Source organism: Crinia signifera, chromosome 1 (genome assembly GCF_055691185.1).
Source record: "Crinia signifera chromosome 1, ASM5569118v1, whole genome shotgun sequence".
Taxonomy (NCBI): Eukaryota; Metazoa; Chordata; class Amphibia; order Anura; family Myobatrachidae; genus Crinia; species Crinia signifera.
The window spans coordinates 362,961,848-362,983,524 of NC_139217.1; the positions used below are offsets into that span (position 1 = coordinate 362,961,848).

Consider the following 21,677-nt stretch of genomic DNA (forward strand, 5'->3'; position numbering starts at 1 on the left):
CAAAATGGTGGTACTTTGATAAACAAATCCTTTGTTTTAGATGTCCATTATGAAAAGGGTGGAGACATATATATATATATATATATATATATATATATATATACACACAAATACAGGGACTCAACACTCTCCATAATGAACTAACTCACCTTAGTATACAATCAATCAAATAAATAATGGGGTTTTAGTTCATGAATTGATCAATGCATTTAAGCTTGCAGCCCATCGCCAAGGGACCCCATTTCACTGCAAGTCCTACACTAGCATTTGTTTCTCAAGAGCCTGCCAACTGCCGACACATCATAGCTAAAGTGGACATGTGTATTTTCCTGGTTTAAAGCTCACCTGCCAAGTGCCTTATGGCTTTTAAAGATGAGGCAGTCACCTAACACAACACCTGACTTAGAATTAAAGGGGCAGCTGTAACAGGTTACAGATAAATTAGCTCATCTGGGGTGAAAGAGAAAGCTATGATCACAGTAACAAAGGTTAATAAAAATTAACCCACATATATACACACATACAGAGTATGTGTGTATATATGTGGGTTAATTTTTATTAACCTTTGTTACTGTGATCATAGCTTTCTCTTTCACCCCAGATGAGCTAATTTATCTGTAACCTGTTACAGCTGCCCCTTTAATTCTAAGTCAGGTGTTGTGTTAGGTGACTGCCTCATCTTTAAAAGCCATAAGGCACTTGGCAGGTGAGCTTTAAACCAGGAAAATACACATGTCCACTTTAGCTATGATGTGTCGGCAGTTGGCAGGCTCTTGAGAAACAAATGCTAGTGTAGGACTTGCAGTGAAATGGGGTCCCTTGGCGATGGGCTGCAAGCTTAAATGCATTGATCAATTCATGAACTAAAACCCCATTATTTATTTGATTGATTGTATACTAAGGTGAGTTAGTTCATTATGGAGAGTGTTGAGTCCCTGTATTTGTATTTATTAGAGCATGTGGTCACAGGCCACTTTCACCCCAACCTGGGAATGGCGAGTGCTGTTTGCACCCCATTCGCAGGGATGGCGAGTGTTGTGGTACTCTGTATGTGTGTGTGTGTATATATATATATATATATATATATATATATATATATATATATATATATATATATATATATATATATATACACACACATATACATATACACACACATATACATATACACACACACACACACACCACATGTACAATGGTGGTCCTGTCTCATCTGATAGATGGTGGTAACGGATCTAAATTAAATGAAATAACATTGCTACATAGAAAAAATTATCCTCAGTGGACAGAAAGGCAATCAGGTACCCCACATACAGTATAAAAGTTGTAATAACAGAGGAGTACAGCACAAATAAAGTTTAAGGGCTATAAAGTGACTGTATATGGAAGCAGCAAATGATGACTGGCATCAGTACAGGAGGCTGCAGTGCTTCTAGCTTTCACACAATCTTCTATGAGAGCTCATTTTACATTTTACGGTACTTATGTATTATCTGGGCTCCCATGTTAAATACACCCCATTTTTTCATACCCCTACTATCCAACTACGCATGGAGTTGATTTTATATAGTGTGGCGAGTGCAGCGAGCCACCGTGCCCGAAGCGTGGCGAGCCCCGCGAGGGGACGCGGTCTCGTAAGAAAAACGGGAGCCCAGATATTACATAAGTACCCATTTTTTTTACATAAAGGTATGCGATGGTATGATCGGGTAAATGACACAGATGTACAATTAAATATCGCACAGCATTGCATGCCAGCAAATGGCATGCGATTTTTAATTGCACAACCCTGATGGGTGCTTACAATGTTAAATGCACCCCCATTGACCACGCCACCCCCACTATCAACGCCAACCTGAAGCGAGCCCGCGAGGGATGGCGGTACGCGTCCTCCAACCTTTTCATACCCCCAATATCCACGTTGGCGTGGAGTTCATTTTAGATCGTGTGGCGAGCGCATCGAGCCCGAAGCGTGGCGAGTTCAGCGAGCTCCGCGAGTGGACGCGGAATACATGTTAAGTCATCCGCATCCCGTCGCCACGCTTCGGGCTTGGTGGCTCGCCACACTATGTAAAATCAACTCCACGCCGACGTGGATAGTAGGGTTATGAAAAGGGCGGAGGACGCATACCGCCACCGCTTGCCACGCTTCGGGTTGGCGTTGATAGTGGGGGTGGCATTGACAATGGGGGTGCATTTAGCATTGTAAGCACCCATCTGGGTGCTTGTACAATTAAAAAAAATCGCATCGCATGCCACTATATTGTATGCGATGCAATGAGCTGTATAAGATACAGTAAGATCAAAATCGTGGGCGCCATGCTAGGAAACAAGTACCCTATCTTCTTTTCCCCCTCAACTCTGCTCCATGTCCATCATACTAGGTCTTAGGGGCACTGCATGAGATCTATTTAATATAAAATCGTGCACTTGAACAAAAAAACCCAAAAGGCTAAATATATAGTGTTGAGGGCACTATAGCAGAAACCAGAGAAGGAAAAGGATTTAGGCGTCACCAATTGAGGTGACAAAGGCAGAAAAGCAATGTAACAAAGTAATGAGGAAGGCAAGTCAGATGATTTGTTACATAGGGAGAGGACTCTGTAGCATAAAAACAACAAAAAGGGATAATGCCACTGTATTAAGTACAGCTTCAGCTCTACCTAATACAGTGTTTGGTTATGGAGGCCATATTTACAGAATTATATGAATTTACTGGAGACTACAATTAAGAGCAACTAAAATGATACATGGTCTAGATCACAAAACTTACCATGACATAATGCACCTACAAACCCTCTCTGTCTTGCCCATGAAATAATGTAACAGCTTACAATAGTTTGGAGCACAGAAGGGAAAGATGGTACATGAACAAAACTTTCAAGTATATGAAGGGTTTTAATAAGGTCCGGGAGGGAAACATTCTTCCATGGAAAAGTACCATTAGAACACAAGGACATGTATTGAGACTGGAGGGAGGCAGGTTCAAATAATAGGATTTTGGGTACCTACCGGTAAATCCTTTTCTCGTAGTCCATATGGGATACTGGGCTTCACTACTATGGGGATTGAGACCTCCGCAGGAGAGACAGGCACATAAAAAAACTTTCAGTGTGGGTGCACTGGCTCCTCCCCTCAATCTCCCTCCACTAGTCAGTTAATGCAAAAACTGTGCCGAAGGAGAGCATGTGAGGAGTATGTGATAATGTATTGTGGTGAGATTCATCCAGCACACCCAAACGAACAAAAAACATATAAGAGAGGTGAATCCTAACAACTTAAGAGGACACCTGTAACTAGAACAATCTATAGACATATTTATCCTATAGAAAACAAGGCAATAAGCCTAACCATAAAGTAGATCTGACAGCAGAAAAAGCCGCACTGAGGCGGGCTCCCAGTATCCCATATGGACTACGAGAAAAGGATTTACCGGTAGGTACCCAAAATCCTATTTTCTCTACCGTCCAATGGGATACTGGGCTTCACTACTATGGGGAGGTCCCAAAGCTACCAGAACGGGTGGGAACGTGCGGATTCTGCTGTAGAACCGCATTCCCGAACTGGGAATCCTCCCTGGCCAGGGTGTCAAACTTGTAGAACTTCACAAATGTGTGTTGCCCTGACCAAGTTGCGGCCCTGCATAGCTGCATTGCCGACACCCCTCGAGCAGCCGCCCAAGAGGTACCTACAGACCTGGTTGAATGAGCCTTTACTGAAAAAGGAAGCGACAAACCAGCTGATGCATAAGCCTGTTGGATAGTACATCTTATCCACCTGGCAATGGTACGCGTTGAAGCAGGTAAACCCTTCTTCTGCGCATCATAAAGCACAAACAGGCTGTCCGTCTTACGGATCCTAGCTGTGCGCTTGACATACCCCTTAAGGGTGAGGACTACATCCAAAGTATCCGGTATATCTGGGTGTGTCGCACTAGAAGGAACCACAATAGGTTGGTTTAGGTGGAACCCTGACACCACCTTTGGAAGGAATTGTGGTCTAGTCCTGAGTTCCGCCCTATCGTTGTGGAACACAAGGTAAGGGCTCCGACAAGACAAGGCCCCGAGCTCGGACACCCTCCTGGCCGAAGCTAGCGCCAGCAGAACAACAGTCTTCCAAGTGAGGTGTCGCAGCTCAGACTCTTCCAGTGGAACAAACCGGGCTGATTTTAAGAAAGTAAGAACTACTTCCAAATCCCATGGTGCAGTGGGAGGCACAAAGGGGGCTGAATCCTGAGCACCCCCTGTAAGAAGGTTTGCACTTCAGGCAAGGCCGCAATCTTTTTCTGAAAAAACACAGATAGTGCGGAGATTTGGACCTTTAAGGAACCCAATCTGAGTCCCTTATCCAGGCCAGCCTGAAGGAAACGTAGCAGACTGTTTAATCGAAAACTGTCCGGAGGCAAGTCATTCTTCTCACACCAGGCAATATATCTGCGCCATATTACATGATAATGAGCAGCCGTAACCGGCTTCCTGGCTTTTATCATTGTAGTGACGACAGAGGGGTGGAGACCCTTGTGGACTAAGATCTGCCGCTCAACCTCCAGGCCGTTAAACGTAGCCGCTGTAAGTCCTGGAAGACGAACGGGCCCTGGAGGAGCAGGTCTTCTCTTAGGGGCAGACGCCACGGGTCTTCCACTAGCATGGCCTGAATGTCCCCGTACCAGGCCCTTCTTGGCCAGTCTGGTGCCACCAGTATGGCCTCCGTCCCCTGATGCCGGAGCCGCTTTAGCACCCGAGCCAACAATGGGAGAGGTGGGAAGAGGTACACCAATTGGAAATCCCAGGTCCAGGTGAGAGCGTCCACGGCTATCGCCCCTGGGTCTCTGGTCCGTGCACAGTACATTGCTACCTTGTGGTTCAATCGTGAAGCCATCAGGTCGATCTGAGGGAGCCCCCACAGATCCACTATGGCATTGAACACTTGAGTGTGAAGGCCCCACTCCCCCGGGTGAAGATCGTGACGACTCAGGAAGTCTGCCTCCCAATTGTCGACCCCCGGGATAAAAATGGCAGACAGGGCCTGGACATTCTGTTCCGCCCAGGACAGAATTTTTGACGCTTCTCTCATGCAGGGCATGCTCTTGGTACCACCCTGCCGATTTATATAGGCCACAGTGGTGGCATTGTCCGACTGGACCTGGATCGCCTTTCCCTGTAACAATGGAGCTGCCTGTAACAGGGCATAGTAGACCGCCCTCAACTCCAGCTTGTTGATATGAAGGCCTGACTCCAGTGGAGACCATCGACCCTGTAGGCGGACTCCCTGTGTCACAGCTCCCCAGCCCCTCAGGCTGGCGTCCGTGGTTACCAGAATCCAGTCCTGGATCTGAAACCGTCTGCCTGCCAACAAATTGGATGAATCTAGCCACCACTGTAGCGAGATCCTGGTTCTTGTTGCAAGGCCAATCCTTCTGCGCATATGCAGGGGGGAGCCGGACCATTTTGTCAGAATATCCAACTGAAAAGTCCTGGAATGGAAGCGGCCAAATTGTATTGCTTCGAATGAAGCCACCATCTTGCCTAGAAGCCGGAGGCAAAGATGGATCTGTACCAGAGGTGACTGCAGGACCTCCCTGACCAGCTGTTGTATTGCAGTGACTTTTTCCATCGGCAGAAAAACTTTTTGTTCTGATGTATCTAGGATCATGCCCAAGAAAACCATCCTCTGGGTTGGAACCAGCGATGATTTGGGCATGTTTAGGATCCACCCGTGGTCTCTTAGCACCTGTATGGACAGATTGAGAGCACTGCTTAAAGCCTCTGCCGACCCTGCTTTTATTAGCAGGTCGTCCAGGTAAGGCACTACATTCACCCTTCGGAGCCTGAGTAGTGACATCATTTCCGCCATTACCTTTGTGAAAACCCGCGGGGCTGTCGACAGGCCGAAAGGTAACGCCCGGAATTGGTAATGGTTGTTCCCCAAGGCAAACCTGAGATAGATTTGGTGTGGGGGCCAGATAGGAATGTGTAGATAGGCGTCTTTGACGTCTATAGAGGCCAGGAACTCCCCTCTTTCTAGGCTGGCGATCACAGAGCGCAAGGACTCCATCCTGAACTTGAACACGCGCAGGAAGGGGTTCAGTGACTTTAGATTCAGGATGGGTCTTACTGAGCCGTCTGGCTTCGGTACCAGGAATAAGTTGGAATAATATCCCTGGCCCTGCTCCGTGACTGGCACCGGTACAATTACCTGAGACTGAAGCAGCCTGGTAATGGCCCCCTGAAGGAGCACCTGATCCTCCTGGGATGCTGGAAGTGCCGACCTGAAGTATCGTCTGGGAGGGGGTTTGTCGAATTCCAGCTTGTAACCTAGAGAAATGAGACCTCTGGCCCAGGTATCCAGACCCGAGGCGTCCCACACATGGCTGAAATGCAACAATCGCGCTCCCACCGCGAGAGAGTCTCGTGGCGGGAAAACCCCGTCATGCTGCAGGCTTAGAGGAAGTCGCGGCATTTGGACGGTCCTGGGTGTTGGAGGTGTTAGGCTTCCTAAACTTGCCTCTCGTGCCCCTGCTGGCATTGGAGGCGCCCCTAGCCTTGGGGCGAAACCTGTTCCCACGAAAGGACTGCTGGGAAGCACCTGTGAAGGTACGCTTTGCAACCGTGGGGGCTGATGGGAGAAAGGTAGACTTTCCTGCCGTGGCTTTGGAAATCCAACCGTCTAATTCACTGCCAAACAGCCATTCTCCTGTAAAGGGAATACCCTCCACACTCTTCTTTGAGTCTACATCTGCAGACCACTGCCGCAGCCACAAGGCCCGTCTGGCTGACACCGCCATGGCTGAATTGCGCGCGTTGATTGCGCCCAATTCCTTTTGTGCCTCGCACAGTATTTTTGCGGTGTCCTGAATGTGACGCAGGCTGTCCCCTATCTGGGCCACAGTCATGTCACCCAACAAGCCTTCCTGAATCTGGGTTGACCAGGTATGAATAGCCTTGGCCATCCAGCAGCTGGCTAAAACTGGACGCTGGGATGCTCCACTAGCCGTATATATGGACTTGAGGGTAGCTTCCAGCCTTCTGTCCGCCCCGTCCTTAAGGGTGGATACCCCTGGGACTGGTAACAACACCTTCTTAGAGAGGCGGGAAACAGAGGAGTCCACTACCGGTGGCTCCTCCCATTTCTTTCTGCCCAAAGGTTCAAAGGGATAAGCATTTGTGAACCTTTTTGAAAGAGTAAACCTCTTATCAGGGTTTTGCCATGCAGCCCTGAAAGCAGTTTCTAACTCTGCCTGCTCAGGGAAGTACACTGGCTGTTTCTTCTGGGTCATGAAGAAAGGGTCTCCTTCTGTGGATGCCTCTACAGGGAGATCTAAAACATCCCTAATGGCCCTGATAAGGGGCTCGGGACCATGTACTGCCGTCTCAGGAGCTGGTTCCTGCAGACCCTGCTCCTCACCCTCCTCCAATATGTCCTCATCGTCCTCATCTGTGTCAGGATCCATAGCAGTAGCCTGCCTCTTTTGAGGCTGTGCGGGCGGGGGAGGTACATTTTGGGTATGAAGAATATCCACCCTAGCAGATAACATGGATAATTCCCTCTGAACCCTCTGCGTTTGCTGAGTGTTAGTGGAAAGCTGTGAAGCCACAGAATCCAACAAGGTCTTTATGTTGGAGGCCCACGCAGGCTCCTGCTCGTCTGCCTGCGATTGCCCCGCAAGCTGTGGGGGAACCCCACTGATCTGGGTGTCAGCACTACTGGGCTGTGGTGACATACAAGCCTCACAAGTAACCTGGGACTGTGACTTGGGCACAAACTTGGTGCTACACACCATACAAGTGAACTTTTTCACCATGATGAGATAGTAACAAACACAACCCCCACGCAGTCACACACGTGCACACACTGCTGGATGTGTTTCCTCTGAGTGAAAACAGACTATGTGCTTGCTTTATGCTGTGTCTGTAACTAAACAGTGGGGAAAAAACAGAGCAATTGGGGAGCCAAGTGCACCCTTAACCTGAACTCACAGATCTGGGTGAGCTGGTAACGCTAAACACAGTGATATAAACAACACAGTGTCTGACTAAGCTAGATAGCGCAGCAGCGCTAAATCGCTATAAAAACCTGCTGTCTCTGCCGTGCTGCAAGTACCCGGATCCACCACGCCAGTGAGGAGCCCTGTAATGGAGTCTGGCAGCGTGTGAAGAAGCAGGAAGTGACAGCGCGCGCCCAGCAGAGCTTGGTCCCGCTCTGAGTGAAGCCCCGCCCCCTTACACGGAGCTGGCGCTTACAAAGAATTATACTGACATTATTAAAGGTGTAAAATATATATATCATACATTATACATTATACCCTGAGGGGTGTCCCTGGTGGTCCAGCGGCAGCACCCCTATGCCAGTTATCAGACGCGGTGTTCACGCGGTCCCTGCTGGAGAGCCGCCATTACTAGCCGTCGTCTTGCCGCACCAGAAATGGCTGCGGGGACCCCTTGTGGGACCCCCAGCCTGTACTCACCACCGATGTCTTCAGACCTGTCAGGGGTGTGCGGCGGCTAGGGGACTTGCTCGCTACAGCGCAATGCTGTGCGGTGACAAGTCCCACGCAGGACTGGATTGTCCTGTAGCAGGGTCAGCTCTGCACCTGAAGAGGTCGGGGACTGACCCTTCCCCTGACACCCACGAAGCAGGACAGCTGTGTGGTCACTACAGCGCCCCAAAATAACAAACTTGAAAATAAATGTGGAAAAAACTCTGGAGCATCCAGAAGCACTGCCTCTCCTGAGGCACATTTTTCAAAACTGACTAGTGGAGGGAGATTGAGGGGAGGAGCCAGTGCACCCACACTGAAAGTTTTTTTATGTGCCTGTCTCTCCTGCGGAGGTCTCAATCCCCATAGTAGTGAAGCCCAGTATCCCATTGGACGGTAGAGAAATGAGGAAATATTACTTCACAGAAAGGGAAGTGGATTAGTGGAATAGCCTCATGTCAGAAGTGGTAGAGGGGCTAGAATAAAATTGCTAGTCTTTGAAGACCCCCCGAAAATGGGTTAGTCTCAAGATGATAGAAATAGTATGCTCATGTTGATTAAAAGGATATGCAGCGTGCCTATATTCTGTGTGTAACAAGCTGTATATGCATACAAAATGCAAGCCCCATTTCATTCGCAGATACAGGTGTGGTCACACACACACACAGCATATAGGCATCTTGAGCATAATTTGAACTCTGCAGAAAGTGCTTGTGCAGCTCATTCACATAGCTATGTGAATAAGATGCTATTGTAGTTGCACAGGACTGGTCAGCTGACTCATGCAATGCGTCTCGTGTTGCGCGATGTACCGAGGCAATATGTATGAGGACACACCTGTATAAATAAAATGTATTTAAATATTAAATATATCTGTTAAATAGAATGAGCGTAAATTCATATATATATATATATATATATCATATATCATATATATTACAGACTAAACGTCACTCTAGGGGGGGTATTCAATCTGGGCCACTATTTATGACGGGGGAAATAGCGGTGAACGCCTATTCAATGCGGTCTTTCCTGACAGCAGTGAAGAGGCAGATCTACAGAATGGGCCCGACTTTAAAAGCAGTCGTGCCCGTTTTGTCGATTTCGGCCAAATATCGACAATCCACGGCCGTTTGCGCAGACACGCCCCCTTTTCGCCAATCAAAAAGTGGGACATTGAATCGCACCTGGTGATCTGCGGTCGGACAAAACGAAAACAGGCCAGGGTCACGGCTGTTTGTGTGTGGGCCAGGGTACTAGCCCATGGGAGCACCCAGCATTTCACAGGTGTTCCCAAGAAAATGTGCATCTGACATCGGTTGGCAGCTGGCTGCTTGTCCATTTCCTCCCTAATGTGCATGCATATACCAAATGACCTGAGAGTCACTTTATATATGAGTGAACGCATCACACCCCCCCCACTGGGAATGAATGTTTATTTAAACATTCATTTGCAGGCCATGCGAATGTGCACAGCGTGCAAATGGGGGGCGGGCAGCCTGCTATTTGCAGGCGGGTTCTGGTGAACTCGCAAAGATGAAAATTTCCATCCTTGCGAGTCAACCAGAATAAGGTCCAGGATCTGAAAGATCTCTTCACAGAAGACCGGTGCATGCACATTACACAGTTGTCCAAAGCCTGTGGGTTTGAGGATAGGCTCTGGATTGACACACCCGTTTTCTGGGAGTACCAAAGCCAGGGTTTGCATTGATTTATTGGCTTTAACTATGGAGCAGGCTCATTCAGAATGCCATGTTTTCATCAAGTAATCTGATTAAGAAGCAGAGAGGTGGTGTGTACTCGCACAAATCGCCTCCCACTACATAAACATTATCAAATCGCTGCTGCGTCTGATGTTAATTGCATCCCATCTCTGAATTAGGCCCATTGTGACCTTATACTCAACAAATATAGCCAGAAACAAACATTTTGCCAAATGTACACATTTTTCCAGATTACTTAAAATTGCTGCTCAAACAATAAGAAAAAGACCTACAACACTTGCTTCGTCAACATAACCACGATAAGTAGATGGGGCAGATGTATTAAGCCTTTACATTATAAACGTGAGGGTAATAAAGAGTGAAAGGTCCAGCCAATCAGCCCCTAACTACCATTTTCCAAACACAGCCTAGAACACGGGTGTCAAACACAAGGCCCGCCAGACCTCGTCATGTGGCCCGCGCGAGGAGATAGCACGCAGGGGCAGTGTGTCTAAAACAGGAGTGCTGCGGGCCGCGTCCACGTCTTGCCTGTTCCTCCACTGTCGGCGGCCATGTTCCTGTAGGCACATATGTATGTGGCTACAGAAACATGGCCGCCGGCCTCCACGGCTACGTGGAGGAGGGCCCGGCCGCCTGTTCCCTCTGATGCCCGGCAGTGACAGACACTGGGTGGGGACGTCATGACGATGACGCCGCCCTCCCATGCGTCTGTAGAGAAGTAGGAGCAGGCAGGGAAGCTGGACCGGGAGTCGGGGACAGTGTGGCCGCAGCAAGCAGTGAAGAAAAGCTGGAAGCCGCAGCAGCTGCAGGACAGACGGAGAAAAAGTAAGTGAGGATGAGGATCACACTCACAATAAAAAAAATATATAGATCTGCTGTTTCCTGAGGTGTCCCCGTGTATAATAATAATAATGCCATGACACCACAGGCTGCTCCTCCTGTATAATCATTTATGTGTCATGGCATTACTTTTATTATATTATACAGGGGGAGCAGCCTGTGGTGTCATGGCATTCATTTTATATTATACAGGGGGAGCAGCCTGTGGTGTCATGGCATTATAATTATACAGGGGGACCTACAGATACAACCGGCCCTTTGAGGGTGACCAAACTGCTGATGCGGCCCCCGATGAATTTGAGTTGGACACCCCTGGCCTAGAACATGATAGCGAATTGGCTGGATGTTTATTACCCTCACATTTATCTCTTTTTAAGGCTCAGTTGCCAGAGTACTACAGATAATGATGTGGCAAGTCAAGTTTATACTTCATACGCTTACTTTGTCAAGAGATTCAGTTTTCTTGCAGACGACAGTATTATGATCAGTAGAGACAGGATTATATGCATTTGCATATTTGCATATGCATTTGCATATTTTGCCCATTCTCACTGGCTATTGCATATGTTACCTAAAATCTAGTGACGGAGCATATTTTATGCCCCGCCCTCATCCCACCCGCGAGTTACAGCACTGCTGGCCAGGTAGTGGTAGAGTGTGCAGGCTGGGGCAATATGTGCACAGTGTGGGATGTACGCTATGTTTGACACTGCTCTAGGCTGCCAATCCATGTTGATAAAAGTCAGTCAGGGCGGATGCCATTACGAAGCTCCTGAACCTTTGCCTGCCCCTGGCCTGGGACTTTACACCAAGAGACAGACTTCTGCAGCAGTGGAGGTGGGCGGAAGGGTTGTGACATCACGTGGTGCGGAGGAAATGCTGTGTCACAGTGAGTATGTGGCGCAGGGAGGAAGCCTTCCACTGCGCCGCCCTCACACGCTATACTGACATTTGATCCATCGGCGCTGGAGATGAGGGTCTGTGTAGTTGATGCAAGAAGAGCTTTGGACGCTGCAGTCTGCTTTAGCAGCCAGGAAGAAAAAAATCCTGTGTACAGAACTAGACATCTGCAGATGCTGTGAGCCTATTTTTGAGGTTTATTTGCAACTAATTGTATGCTGATTTTTAAATAAATAAGTAAAAAATTACTTTTTTTATTATTTAATGTAGCATATTTTAACACTTTTTATGCATGTTTTAAGTATTTTTCATGCATATTTGCATGCATATTTCAAGCTTTTTATGTTGCATATAATCCTGTCTCTAATGATCAGTCTTTGCAAGTAATGCCTGCACTGACGTATGGAAAAATATTAAAAGCAGTCGTGTGAAGGTTTTCAGATCTCGTTAGCAACTTATTTGTGAAACACCAAGCGAGAAAAACCATAGCGCATGTAGCTTAGCTGCACAATGGATCTTAGATTAGACTTCCTGCATAACAATTAGCATCAATGTAACAGCACAATGAACAAAAAAAACCTCCGTGGGCCAAGGGTCATTAAATACTATCAAATGCCACCAGACATTACCTTGCACAACTGTCATGAAAGCAGATATGGCTCAGGTGTATTTGCACAACGCATTGCTTTATGTTTTTGACAACTGGTTGTGCAAAGCTGCTGTGAATGTGAAACCACCCTTGGAGGCTATTTAAGCATACAATGCAGGAATGTGAAATATGTATACATATGATTTTCGCACATCTGCACATGAGCAGCGTCTGCTGTGCACAGGGTGTCAAAGAGTTTCATTTCAGATTGGATTGTTGCTGGGCGATTTCGTAGAGCCCTGTAAATTTAGATAGCTGCTGCCCAGAAAAAGTGAAACCCCACCCTGTGTAAGTTTGCAAATAACCGACTGACATCACACACCCTCCCTGAAAAAGATTGGGCACGCCTGCGATATTTCGGACACACCCAGAAGCCAGCAGGTTCCCACTCATAAATGGTGGCTTCCTGCAAGGGCATTGTGATTAGGTTCTTGGTAGTTTTTGTCAATGTTTGGCCTTGCGCATGCATACTGTGATCTGTACACATGCAGTCATTCAAAAATCTAGCACTATGTGAATTCGCACAAAAGTGATGATTTCTGAATAACCTCCAAAGTGTGATAGCAGCTGGCGTCGAAGTAATGTTTATAGCGTGTCTGGACCTTTTTCCATGGCTGCAAACCAAAACATGGTGGGAGTGCAGGCAGTGAAGGCATGGGGGCAATCCTAACTGCTGTGACATGCGATCGCAATTATATCGGGATTAGGTATACCTATCCTGGGTCTCAGTGATGCAGCCTGTGCAGCGTGACCTCTGACCGTCGCGCAGAGCCGCAGGCCGGGCATCGGGAACAGCCGGGTAGCGTTTGAGTGGGTGCCCAGGTGCTGCCCGGCATTATACTGCGCATGCACAGTCTAATCACGAAATTGAAATCCCAGCAGGTTTGGGGCCAAATCCTGGGATTGGCTACCCTAATTGGGATCGCAGTGCAGAGCAGGACTTTTCACACTGCATGGCCTTACCCTGTGCTGGGCGGCCCTCAGCATGTGAACAAAAGCGGTTTTGCTTGGTTAACTAAACAGAATTTATAATACATCATATAAGGCCTTAGTTTACAGGCTATTATTGACTGTGGACTAAGACCAGCCCTTTGCAAATGTGATATATATAAAACACTGGAACATTATTAAAATATGTAGTAATGCATACCCACTTCCCAATATTTATCAATACGCAGCTGAGGGGGACAGGCCAGAAGCAGAGCATATCAGGACCAAAGGGGAGCGTTACAGAATAGGTTAACATACGTTCTTTGGGCGACCTCTTTACTCCTGCATAATCAAAATCATCACTATTGTTTTTAACGTTTGTATAAAATCATATAAATTTCAGCTGACCACGATTAATAGAGCCATAACTCTAATCTTTCAGCAGATAATACAACAGATAAACTTGAACTAACCTCTGGACTAAGCATATTTTCCTCTATCCTTCCCAACTCCATCTCCAGTGGATTCTTCAGTGTCTGCAGGAAGAGTGCAGCTTTCCTTTTACGTTCTGCCTGCAGTTGTTTTTCCTTTGATTCCTTGGCTGCCTGAGCCAGTTTTTCTCTGGCAGCTGCCGCTAGTCTGTCCTCTAGCTTTTGCTTGGCTGAAAAAATAAAATAAAATTGTTCAAAGGGGTAGGTACACATTTACCAAGCTACAAATGCTTTAGCGGGAGCCCATTCTCACACTAGGTGCAACATAGGCAAAGTGACAAATTCAAATCACTACAGAAATATTATTTTAGATCATCATTTCCATACAGGAGACTACAGCAATTACAGACAATGGAACAGCACATTTTAGAGACTGTGACCCACTATGCAATGTTGGTTGGCTATTCATGAATTTACAAGTAACCATTAACATCATGGTCTAAATCAGGCATGTCCAACGTTGTCCCCCCAGATGTTATGAAACTACACATCCCAGCATGCTTTGCAATAGCTTTAGCATTCTCTAATAGCAAAACTGTTGCAAAGCATGCTGGGATGTGTAGTTTCATAACATCTGGGGGGCCAACGTTGGACATGCCTGGTCTAAATGTTTATGGTAGATTCCCAAACTATCTACTATTGGATATTTTGCTCTTATCGTCTGCCCGATAACTGCACTGTGCATGGGTTCAGCAGAGCACCAATTATGGTTCTGTCGAGCATGAAAAATTTAAAAATCTTCCAGCATACCTGAAAAATGAGACCGACCTTGCTGGCACTGTATGACAAGGGCTTTCAGCAAGTCAGACAATTATTAGTGTGTTTGCCTGATAAAGTGGCCTTTCACAGACAGAAGTAAAGGTCTGTTTGAAACCAGTGCTGATCATTATTCCATTTCTCTTTCCCATAATCAAAACACAAAAACACCTTGGTGCTAATAGTTACTGTTGATATAAAGTAATTTACCTAAAAAATAAGTTGATATTTAAAAAAATAAAATAAAAAAATACATAGCAGCTAATTCCAAATTCGAAGTAGTGAACAAACTACTATAAACTAGGTGAAAATAAAAATATAAAGAGGACACAAAGAAACTATTCTCATATAAACAAAAAGAAATATGGAAAAAAGATAACTGATTACACTAGTAAAGTAGAAAGAAAACAATATAAATAATCAATATCCGTAATAGCATAATTACATACCAACACAGTTGCGGAGAGAGTGCAGTCTCCAGTGGCTACAAACATTGCAGATACCAATTAGGAGCTAGAATCTGATTGCTATAGACACTTGTTTGATTTAGAAAGGTTAGTATATCTACACTGAGGTGGGTAATCAATGTCAGGGGCACGGCTGTCGAGCAAGCTCGACAGCCATGCCCCTGTCCCGTTCTCGCTTTGCTCGACTTGAGCTCGGCGGTCGGGATTCAATGTCCAGGCCGCCGAGCGGCGAGAAAGGGCCGTGGCCACGAGTTGAGGGCGGAAATAGACGAGCTCCGGCCCGGGAGCTCGCCTATTTCCGGCTTTTCTTGGCAGAACGTGCCCGACAGCTTGTGATTTCAGGCTCGTTCTGCCGAGAACCCCTGTTCAATGCTGTCGGGGAAAACGGCATTGAATAGGGCCTGCAGCCATCTCCCCCATCGGGAGATGGCTGCGGGAGCATGACAAACATTGAATACCCCCCTTAATTTCATCGCCAAGATATTGACAAGTTTCCATTCTGGAGCTGCGTAGGAGTAAATGTCAAAGGGCGCACATTACCACCTGCCGAATGACTGCAAATACTCATTTTTCATCACAATTTTAAGTCATCAGGTGAAATGAATGTTTTGCAAAACCAGGAAACCGGAACATGATTAGTTTAACAAAAAATGGAAATTAGGATTGTATTTGTATAATGTACTTAAGCTGCACTGGACTCATCATCAGCCAGAATATTTTGAATGTATTTATTGTGCAGGAAAGGGTGCATGTAAATAGGATTATTCAACTAATCGAACTAAAGACATACAATTTTCATCCTGGCTACGTGAGAGAAATTTACAAAATGAATATTTGGCTGAGTCTGCTACATTTGCATACAAATAAACCTTGCCAAACATCTGGGACAAGTCAAGACATGCTAATTCACATATTGAGATTCAAGCATTGAACCTTGCCAATAAGGGATCACTATTGGATTGGGCTTGCAAAGACAAAAACAAAATGTCATACTATAAACCGTGAACGAAACTGACAGTTCGTGATTAAGAGAAGCTTCTGATGCTTTACGTATTAGGAGTCCTAACTTAGGGTACTTTATGTCTTCCTACAGATTTTATGACAGACAGATACTATAAAATAGGTGGCAATACCAACATAAATCAGATGGACTTGCTGTAGATAAACAGAAATAAGAAGCTGCCCAGATCTAGAACACAATAATACCTGCTAGGATCTAACAGCGAGACTTCTCGAAAATTAAACCTGTGCACGTGCTCCAGTGATAATCCAGAATTTAGAACAGAAGTCACTAGATTTTAATTGTGAACATTAGATATAGAAATATAATCTTCCCATATAGAACAAATGTTTTCACAATTCCGTGTTTAAAACGAAACACATGAGAAAATACTTTTGATGGACACCGCTGTGTCGAGGAGAGAAATAGAGCTTGCATTTATTGATGCAACAGATACCATTGCCTTAAACACTGTTGCCATGCATTTACGGTAATGTGTTATTGTGAAATGTTATTTTGAAGACCCCCAAGATTTATTTATAAACCACAAAAATCAGACCCACATTATTACTTTAATTATACAAGTGTCCAGATGAATGCTCACTTACTGTTTTGTGGAATGGTTTGTAAGAATGTGCAATGCTTTCTACTGCAGATAGCCTACGTCTTGCCTATATTTATGTATGGCTTAAATGAATTGTGAGATTGAAAAGCACTGGCACGGTCTCCATTAAATGTCTCTTTGATTGAATCTCTATTACACTTAAAAAGAAGAAGCCCATGAATGGCAAATATCACAACACACAGTGGGTCCCTGGGAGCGCTCATTACAAAAAAAAAAAAATCGGGAATCTAACTGAGCCTTTTTGGGTCCAAACAGAATAAAGCCACCTCCTCCTCCTCCCGGCATGGCACATACAGAGCCCTCCTCTTCCCCACATGGCATATATCCTGAGCCGAGGGCGGGCTTTTCTGGTAAGCAAACAAAGATTTGGGCACCTCTCACTGTGGCTATTGTGGGTCGGGAGTTTAAACTGGCCCACTCACATAAAGCAAGACAGACATATAGTAGAAAAGATAATCTGTAAATAGGGACAGTTCGGCTTTGTGGGGAAGGGGCGTGGTCACATAATAGTACCAATTCACATTAAACCACACATTAGTGCCACTAATACACACTGTGCCAGCTACAGCCGCTTGGAAACTGCACCAGGATCACGCACACTATAACGCACATTATGCCAGGGCTCAACAAATACCAGGCGCCAGGGCGACCACCCGTCTCCCCCTCCTGCCAGGCCAGCCACAGCGAGATTCCCCTCCCGGTCGGAAGACACTGGCAGTGAGGACGGCGAAGCAGTTGATGACCGTAGAAGTATAGAAGCCCCTTATACTTCTATATAAACTTACACTGTATCAATTAAAAATGGTTACCCATCTCTTTCTGTTCAAACTAACTGCAATCAAAAAGATAAAAAAAAACTTAAGGTTTAGGTGGTGTTAGCTTTAAAGATGTAGTTTACTGTACTTGACGGATTCCCTCATATTCAACATGGTACAAACAAAAGCAAAAAAAAAAAAAAACGACACACTAAATAAAACACAGGTGTGTGGTTGGTCTCAGAGGGTGGCAATTTGATTTCTCTTTAACGGGCTTCTTTCCAGCTAAGTCTTTGTGCTGAAAACAAAAGCCCATCAATGGAAGTGAAGGTAAACATAGAAGTACTCTATGCAATGAATTCTCCAGAGGAGCTCAGTTGAAGCCATACGCTTAGAGACTGGCTGCTTCCTTCAGCATTAGTACAAATTTACCACAAAAGACTATACATTTCCATTGTGCGCAGTAATCAGCAAGTGGCGGAAAAAGGCAAACAAAGCAAAGTATACATTAAGCCACACTAACGCGTTAGTAACAAAGTTCTTAAAAAAATGGATGAAATAAGTCTGCAAAATGCTTCAAATAGCAGCTAATGGAGAGTCTGGCATAAAGAATCAAGTTCTGTTCAGGAGGCAGAAAATAAATGGACATTGTATGGCATGTGAAAGTTTAACATGTTTATATCTTCAATACATGTCATTTTTACAGTGGGTAACTGAAGTATGTTTAGGTTTTTTTTTAGGGTAATGGTTTTACCTTTAAAGAAATGTACGTTAAAAAGGATTAATGACATCTTTTTGCAAAATCCCTGAAAACCATCCCACTTTCTGCTGAAAACAGGGCTGTTTTCAGGGATTGTGTTTGGACAATAACCCGCAACCAATGATAGTGGGTAATAGTACTTAAACACACACACGTATTCACTGCCAAATTTGCAAACTTTCCCAGGAGCCTCATGGGGTCAGGAAAAAATAATGACTAGTGGCTAAATCCCAAAGCATGTATGGCAGGATATAATGAAGTCAGAGATTGAAGAACAAGAGAAGACCCTGGCACAAATAAATTATTGCCCCTTTAAAAAAAAACATCAAAGTTTGGTTGGCATCCTGCACAACTGCCAAACTGAATTAATTACATCCTACCCCTAGTGTTGGAACTACATGGGCTGCCTGCTACTTTTGATAGCTCCTGTGTTCAGGTTATGAGGGAGCAGGTAACAGAAGCTGGGGGCTTGTCTGAAAACCTTTAAACACAAATCAGGAAAGCTTAAGTGGTACTTCCTACCTTTGTGGGTGAAAAAAAAAATTTAAAAAAAAGCCTTCTTTTTGACATTCATTACTAAACTTTGCAATACTATAAACAAAGTTGCAATTATAATGAACATAAAGGAATAAAAAAAAAGAAGCTATACCTTGTTTTGCTTCCAGCTCCTCTGGTGTTAATTGTGGTCTCTTCTCCTCCACTGTCATGGTCCCAGTGTGAAGTGCCTGGCTGCTCATGGAATAGCTGCTGGTCTTATTCTGGGATACAGGTTTGCCTTCTTCATCCTCATCTTCCTCACTATCATCATCTAGCTTAACTCTGTTTTTTTCAAGTGGTAGAAAGTCAGTTTCCTTCACTTTGATTGCAAAGCTTATTGGAGCAAAAGAAACTAGAAAGAAGAAAACAGGATTCAAAACTACAAGAACATCAATGACAAAACACTGCTATTCATATTGAACTTTGAGCATACATACACACACACACACACACACATATATATACACACACACACACACACACACACACACACACACACACACATCTATCTATCTATATAAAGCAGACTCTTGCGGCGTGCCCAGAGAATTGATGTCATTTTGTGGGGGCTGCCTGTTGGAAGGGGGATATGGGAAAGGTATGGAGCAGAGTCTTGAGTTGGCGCCCGTAGTAATGATCTTCTCAATTAGATCAGTTCAGCCTTAAAACAATTCACTCTAGTATATAGAATAAGAGTTCAAATAATTCCAAAGATTTATTATAAAAGTTTTTTAATCCACACAAGGGTAAAAATTGGTCCAGATCTTTATAATTTTCATTGAGACATTTCAAACACTTGATAACAGCAGAAGATACCTAACGCGTTTCATCCCTTAATAGGACTTCATCAGGGGTTTACGGATCATAACAACTTATTAAGGCAGCTTTCTCAAGAGGAATTAATTCATATTAGGGTGGTAAGTGGGTCCTTGGAGCAGTATAACACCACAGAGGAGCAAAGCCGTGTGTGGGGCTGCTGTGAGGAAATTTGCTGACTCAGTTAATCCATGGATAGACAGATAGATAGATAATCTCTATCTCAAGAAAATAGAGACTTTTGTTTGCGCTAGAAATGATAGCAGCTCTCTATTAATCCTCCCTGTTAGTAGGAGGACGGAAAGATAGATATGAGAAAAAATATAGAGTGTGCTCTGTGGTGTCCACCACCTTTTACAGTATAGTTTAAGGTAGACACAACAAATTAAAACTTGTGAAAAAACAGAATTTATTTTTCAGACACGAGCTTCATATTTCATATCTTCCAAGAAACAAATACTTGACGCGTTTCGTCATTCAAATAACTTCATAAGGGGACAGTATTACTAAACCCTTTGAATATAGGTTTAAGAGATGGATCCTGTTTTTAGGATAACTTATGTCAGGAATAATACCTTATTCCAGCAGGAAAAAACTAATTTTCAATAGGAATGAAATATTCAACAGGTAACAAGCAGTGACCTGGATCACTTAGAATGAATCCTGTGCCACCAGTGTCTGAATACAGCTGGCACAGGATCCATTCTAAGTGATCCAGGTCCCTGCTTGTTACCTGTTGAATATTTCATTCCTATTGAAAATTAGTTTTTTCCTGCTGGAGTAAGGTATTATTCCTGACATAAAAGTTATCCTAAAAGCAGAATCCATCTCTTAAACCTATATTCACAGGAAATACTGTCCCCTGATGAAGTCATTTGTATGACGAAACGCTTCAGGTATGTGTTTCTTGGAAGATATGAAATATGAAGCTCGTGTCTGAAAAATAAATTATGTTTTTTCACAAGTTTTAATTTGTTGCGTCTACCTTAAACTATACTGTAAAAGGTGGTGGACATCACAGAGAGAGATATATATATATATATATATATATATATATATATATATATATATATATATATATATATATATATATATATATATATATATATATATATATATACATCCACAAATATACATACACAAACGCCACAAACTCGCAACATGTAAAAACAAAAATTGGGACAATGTAGCACGAAATTTGTTGTTTTAGAGCAAAATTAGTATGACAAATCAGTTATATTGGGCAGTGGTTGTATGCCCAAATTGTGCACGCACACGGTTGTTAGCATGATCTTTTGGTAGGTCCTTGCTGCAGGGTAAACCGGAAGACATTTAAACGATGCCATGCTACCGAATGCAGCATGACATATTTCATGTGCCCCCTCCCCCAACATAATTTCTTGCACATACACTTAAAGAAAGTTTTTGAAGGGAGGTTGTTCCAAAATCCTTGGACAATTGACAGATTTTCTGTTGATTAAGGTGCTCTCAAATCCCTCCGGTCTCTTCATGCAATCCTGCACAGGATCCATGGTGTTAAGATTGGGGATTTGTGGCGGCCATATCAACATTTCAGGACTACTTGTTCTTTACACTGAAGATAGTTCCAATAGTGTCTATGTTGACATAGGGCGACATAGACACCAAAAACACGTCACCCTTCTGTCCATGTCTACCTAGGGTATGTATACCATTCTTAGGTGCTGACTATTAGTGGTCGACCTAAACACTGTAGACCCAGGGACCGCATACCAATGGTACTGCATGATGGGTAATTATCTGCCTGTATTTCTCAGCATTAAAGGACACTATTAATCCTGACCAAGGGGGTTATTCAGACCAGATTGCTGGGCTGCAAATTCACAGGCCAGACAAATCTAACCACTGTGCATGCATATGGCTTGCAGTACACATGCACGAGAACATTCAGTGCGTACGCAAGTTCATTGAC

The 21,677-nt window shown here is 44.5% G+C and overlaps 1 protein-coding gene across 7 annotated transcripts in view; it reads right to left on the bottom strand.

Annotated features, from left to right (window-relative positions):
• Positions 1 to 21,677, bottom strand: part of SFSWAP (splicing factor SWAP) — a 127,043-nt gene that overhangs the window by 46,622 nt on the left and 58,744 nt on the right. For all 7 annotated transcript variants that reach the window (XM_083150170.1, XM_083150188.1, XM_083150166.1 and 4 more), the window contains 2 exons: positions 19,023 to 19,262; positions 13,993 to 14,180 (listed from right to left, as the gene is read on the bottom strand). In XM_083150170.1, the coding sequence (XP_083006296.1) occupies positions 13,993 to 14,180; positions 19,023 to 19,262 (428 nt within the window). The remainder of the gene's footprint in view (positions 1 to 13,992; positions 14,181 to 19,022; positions 19,263 to 21,677) is intronic.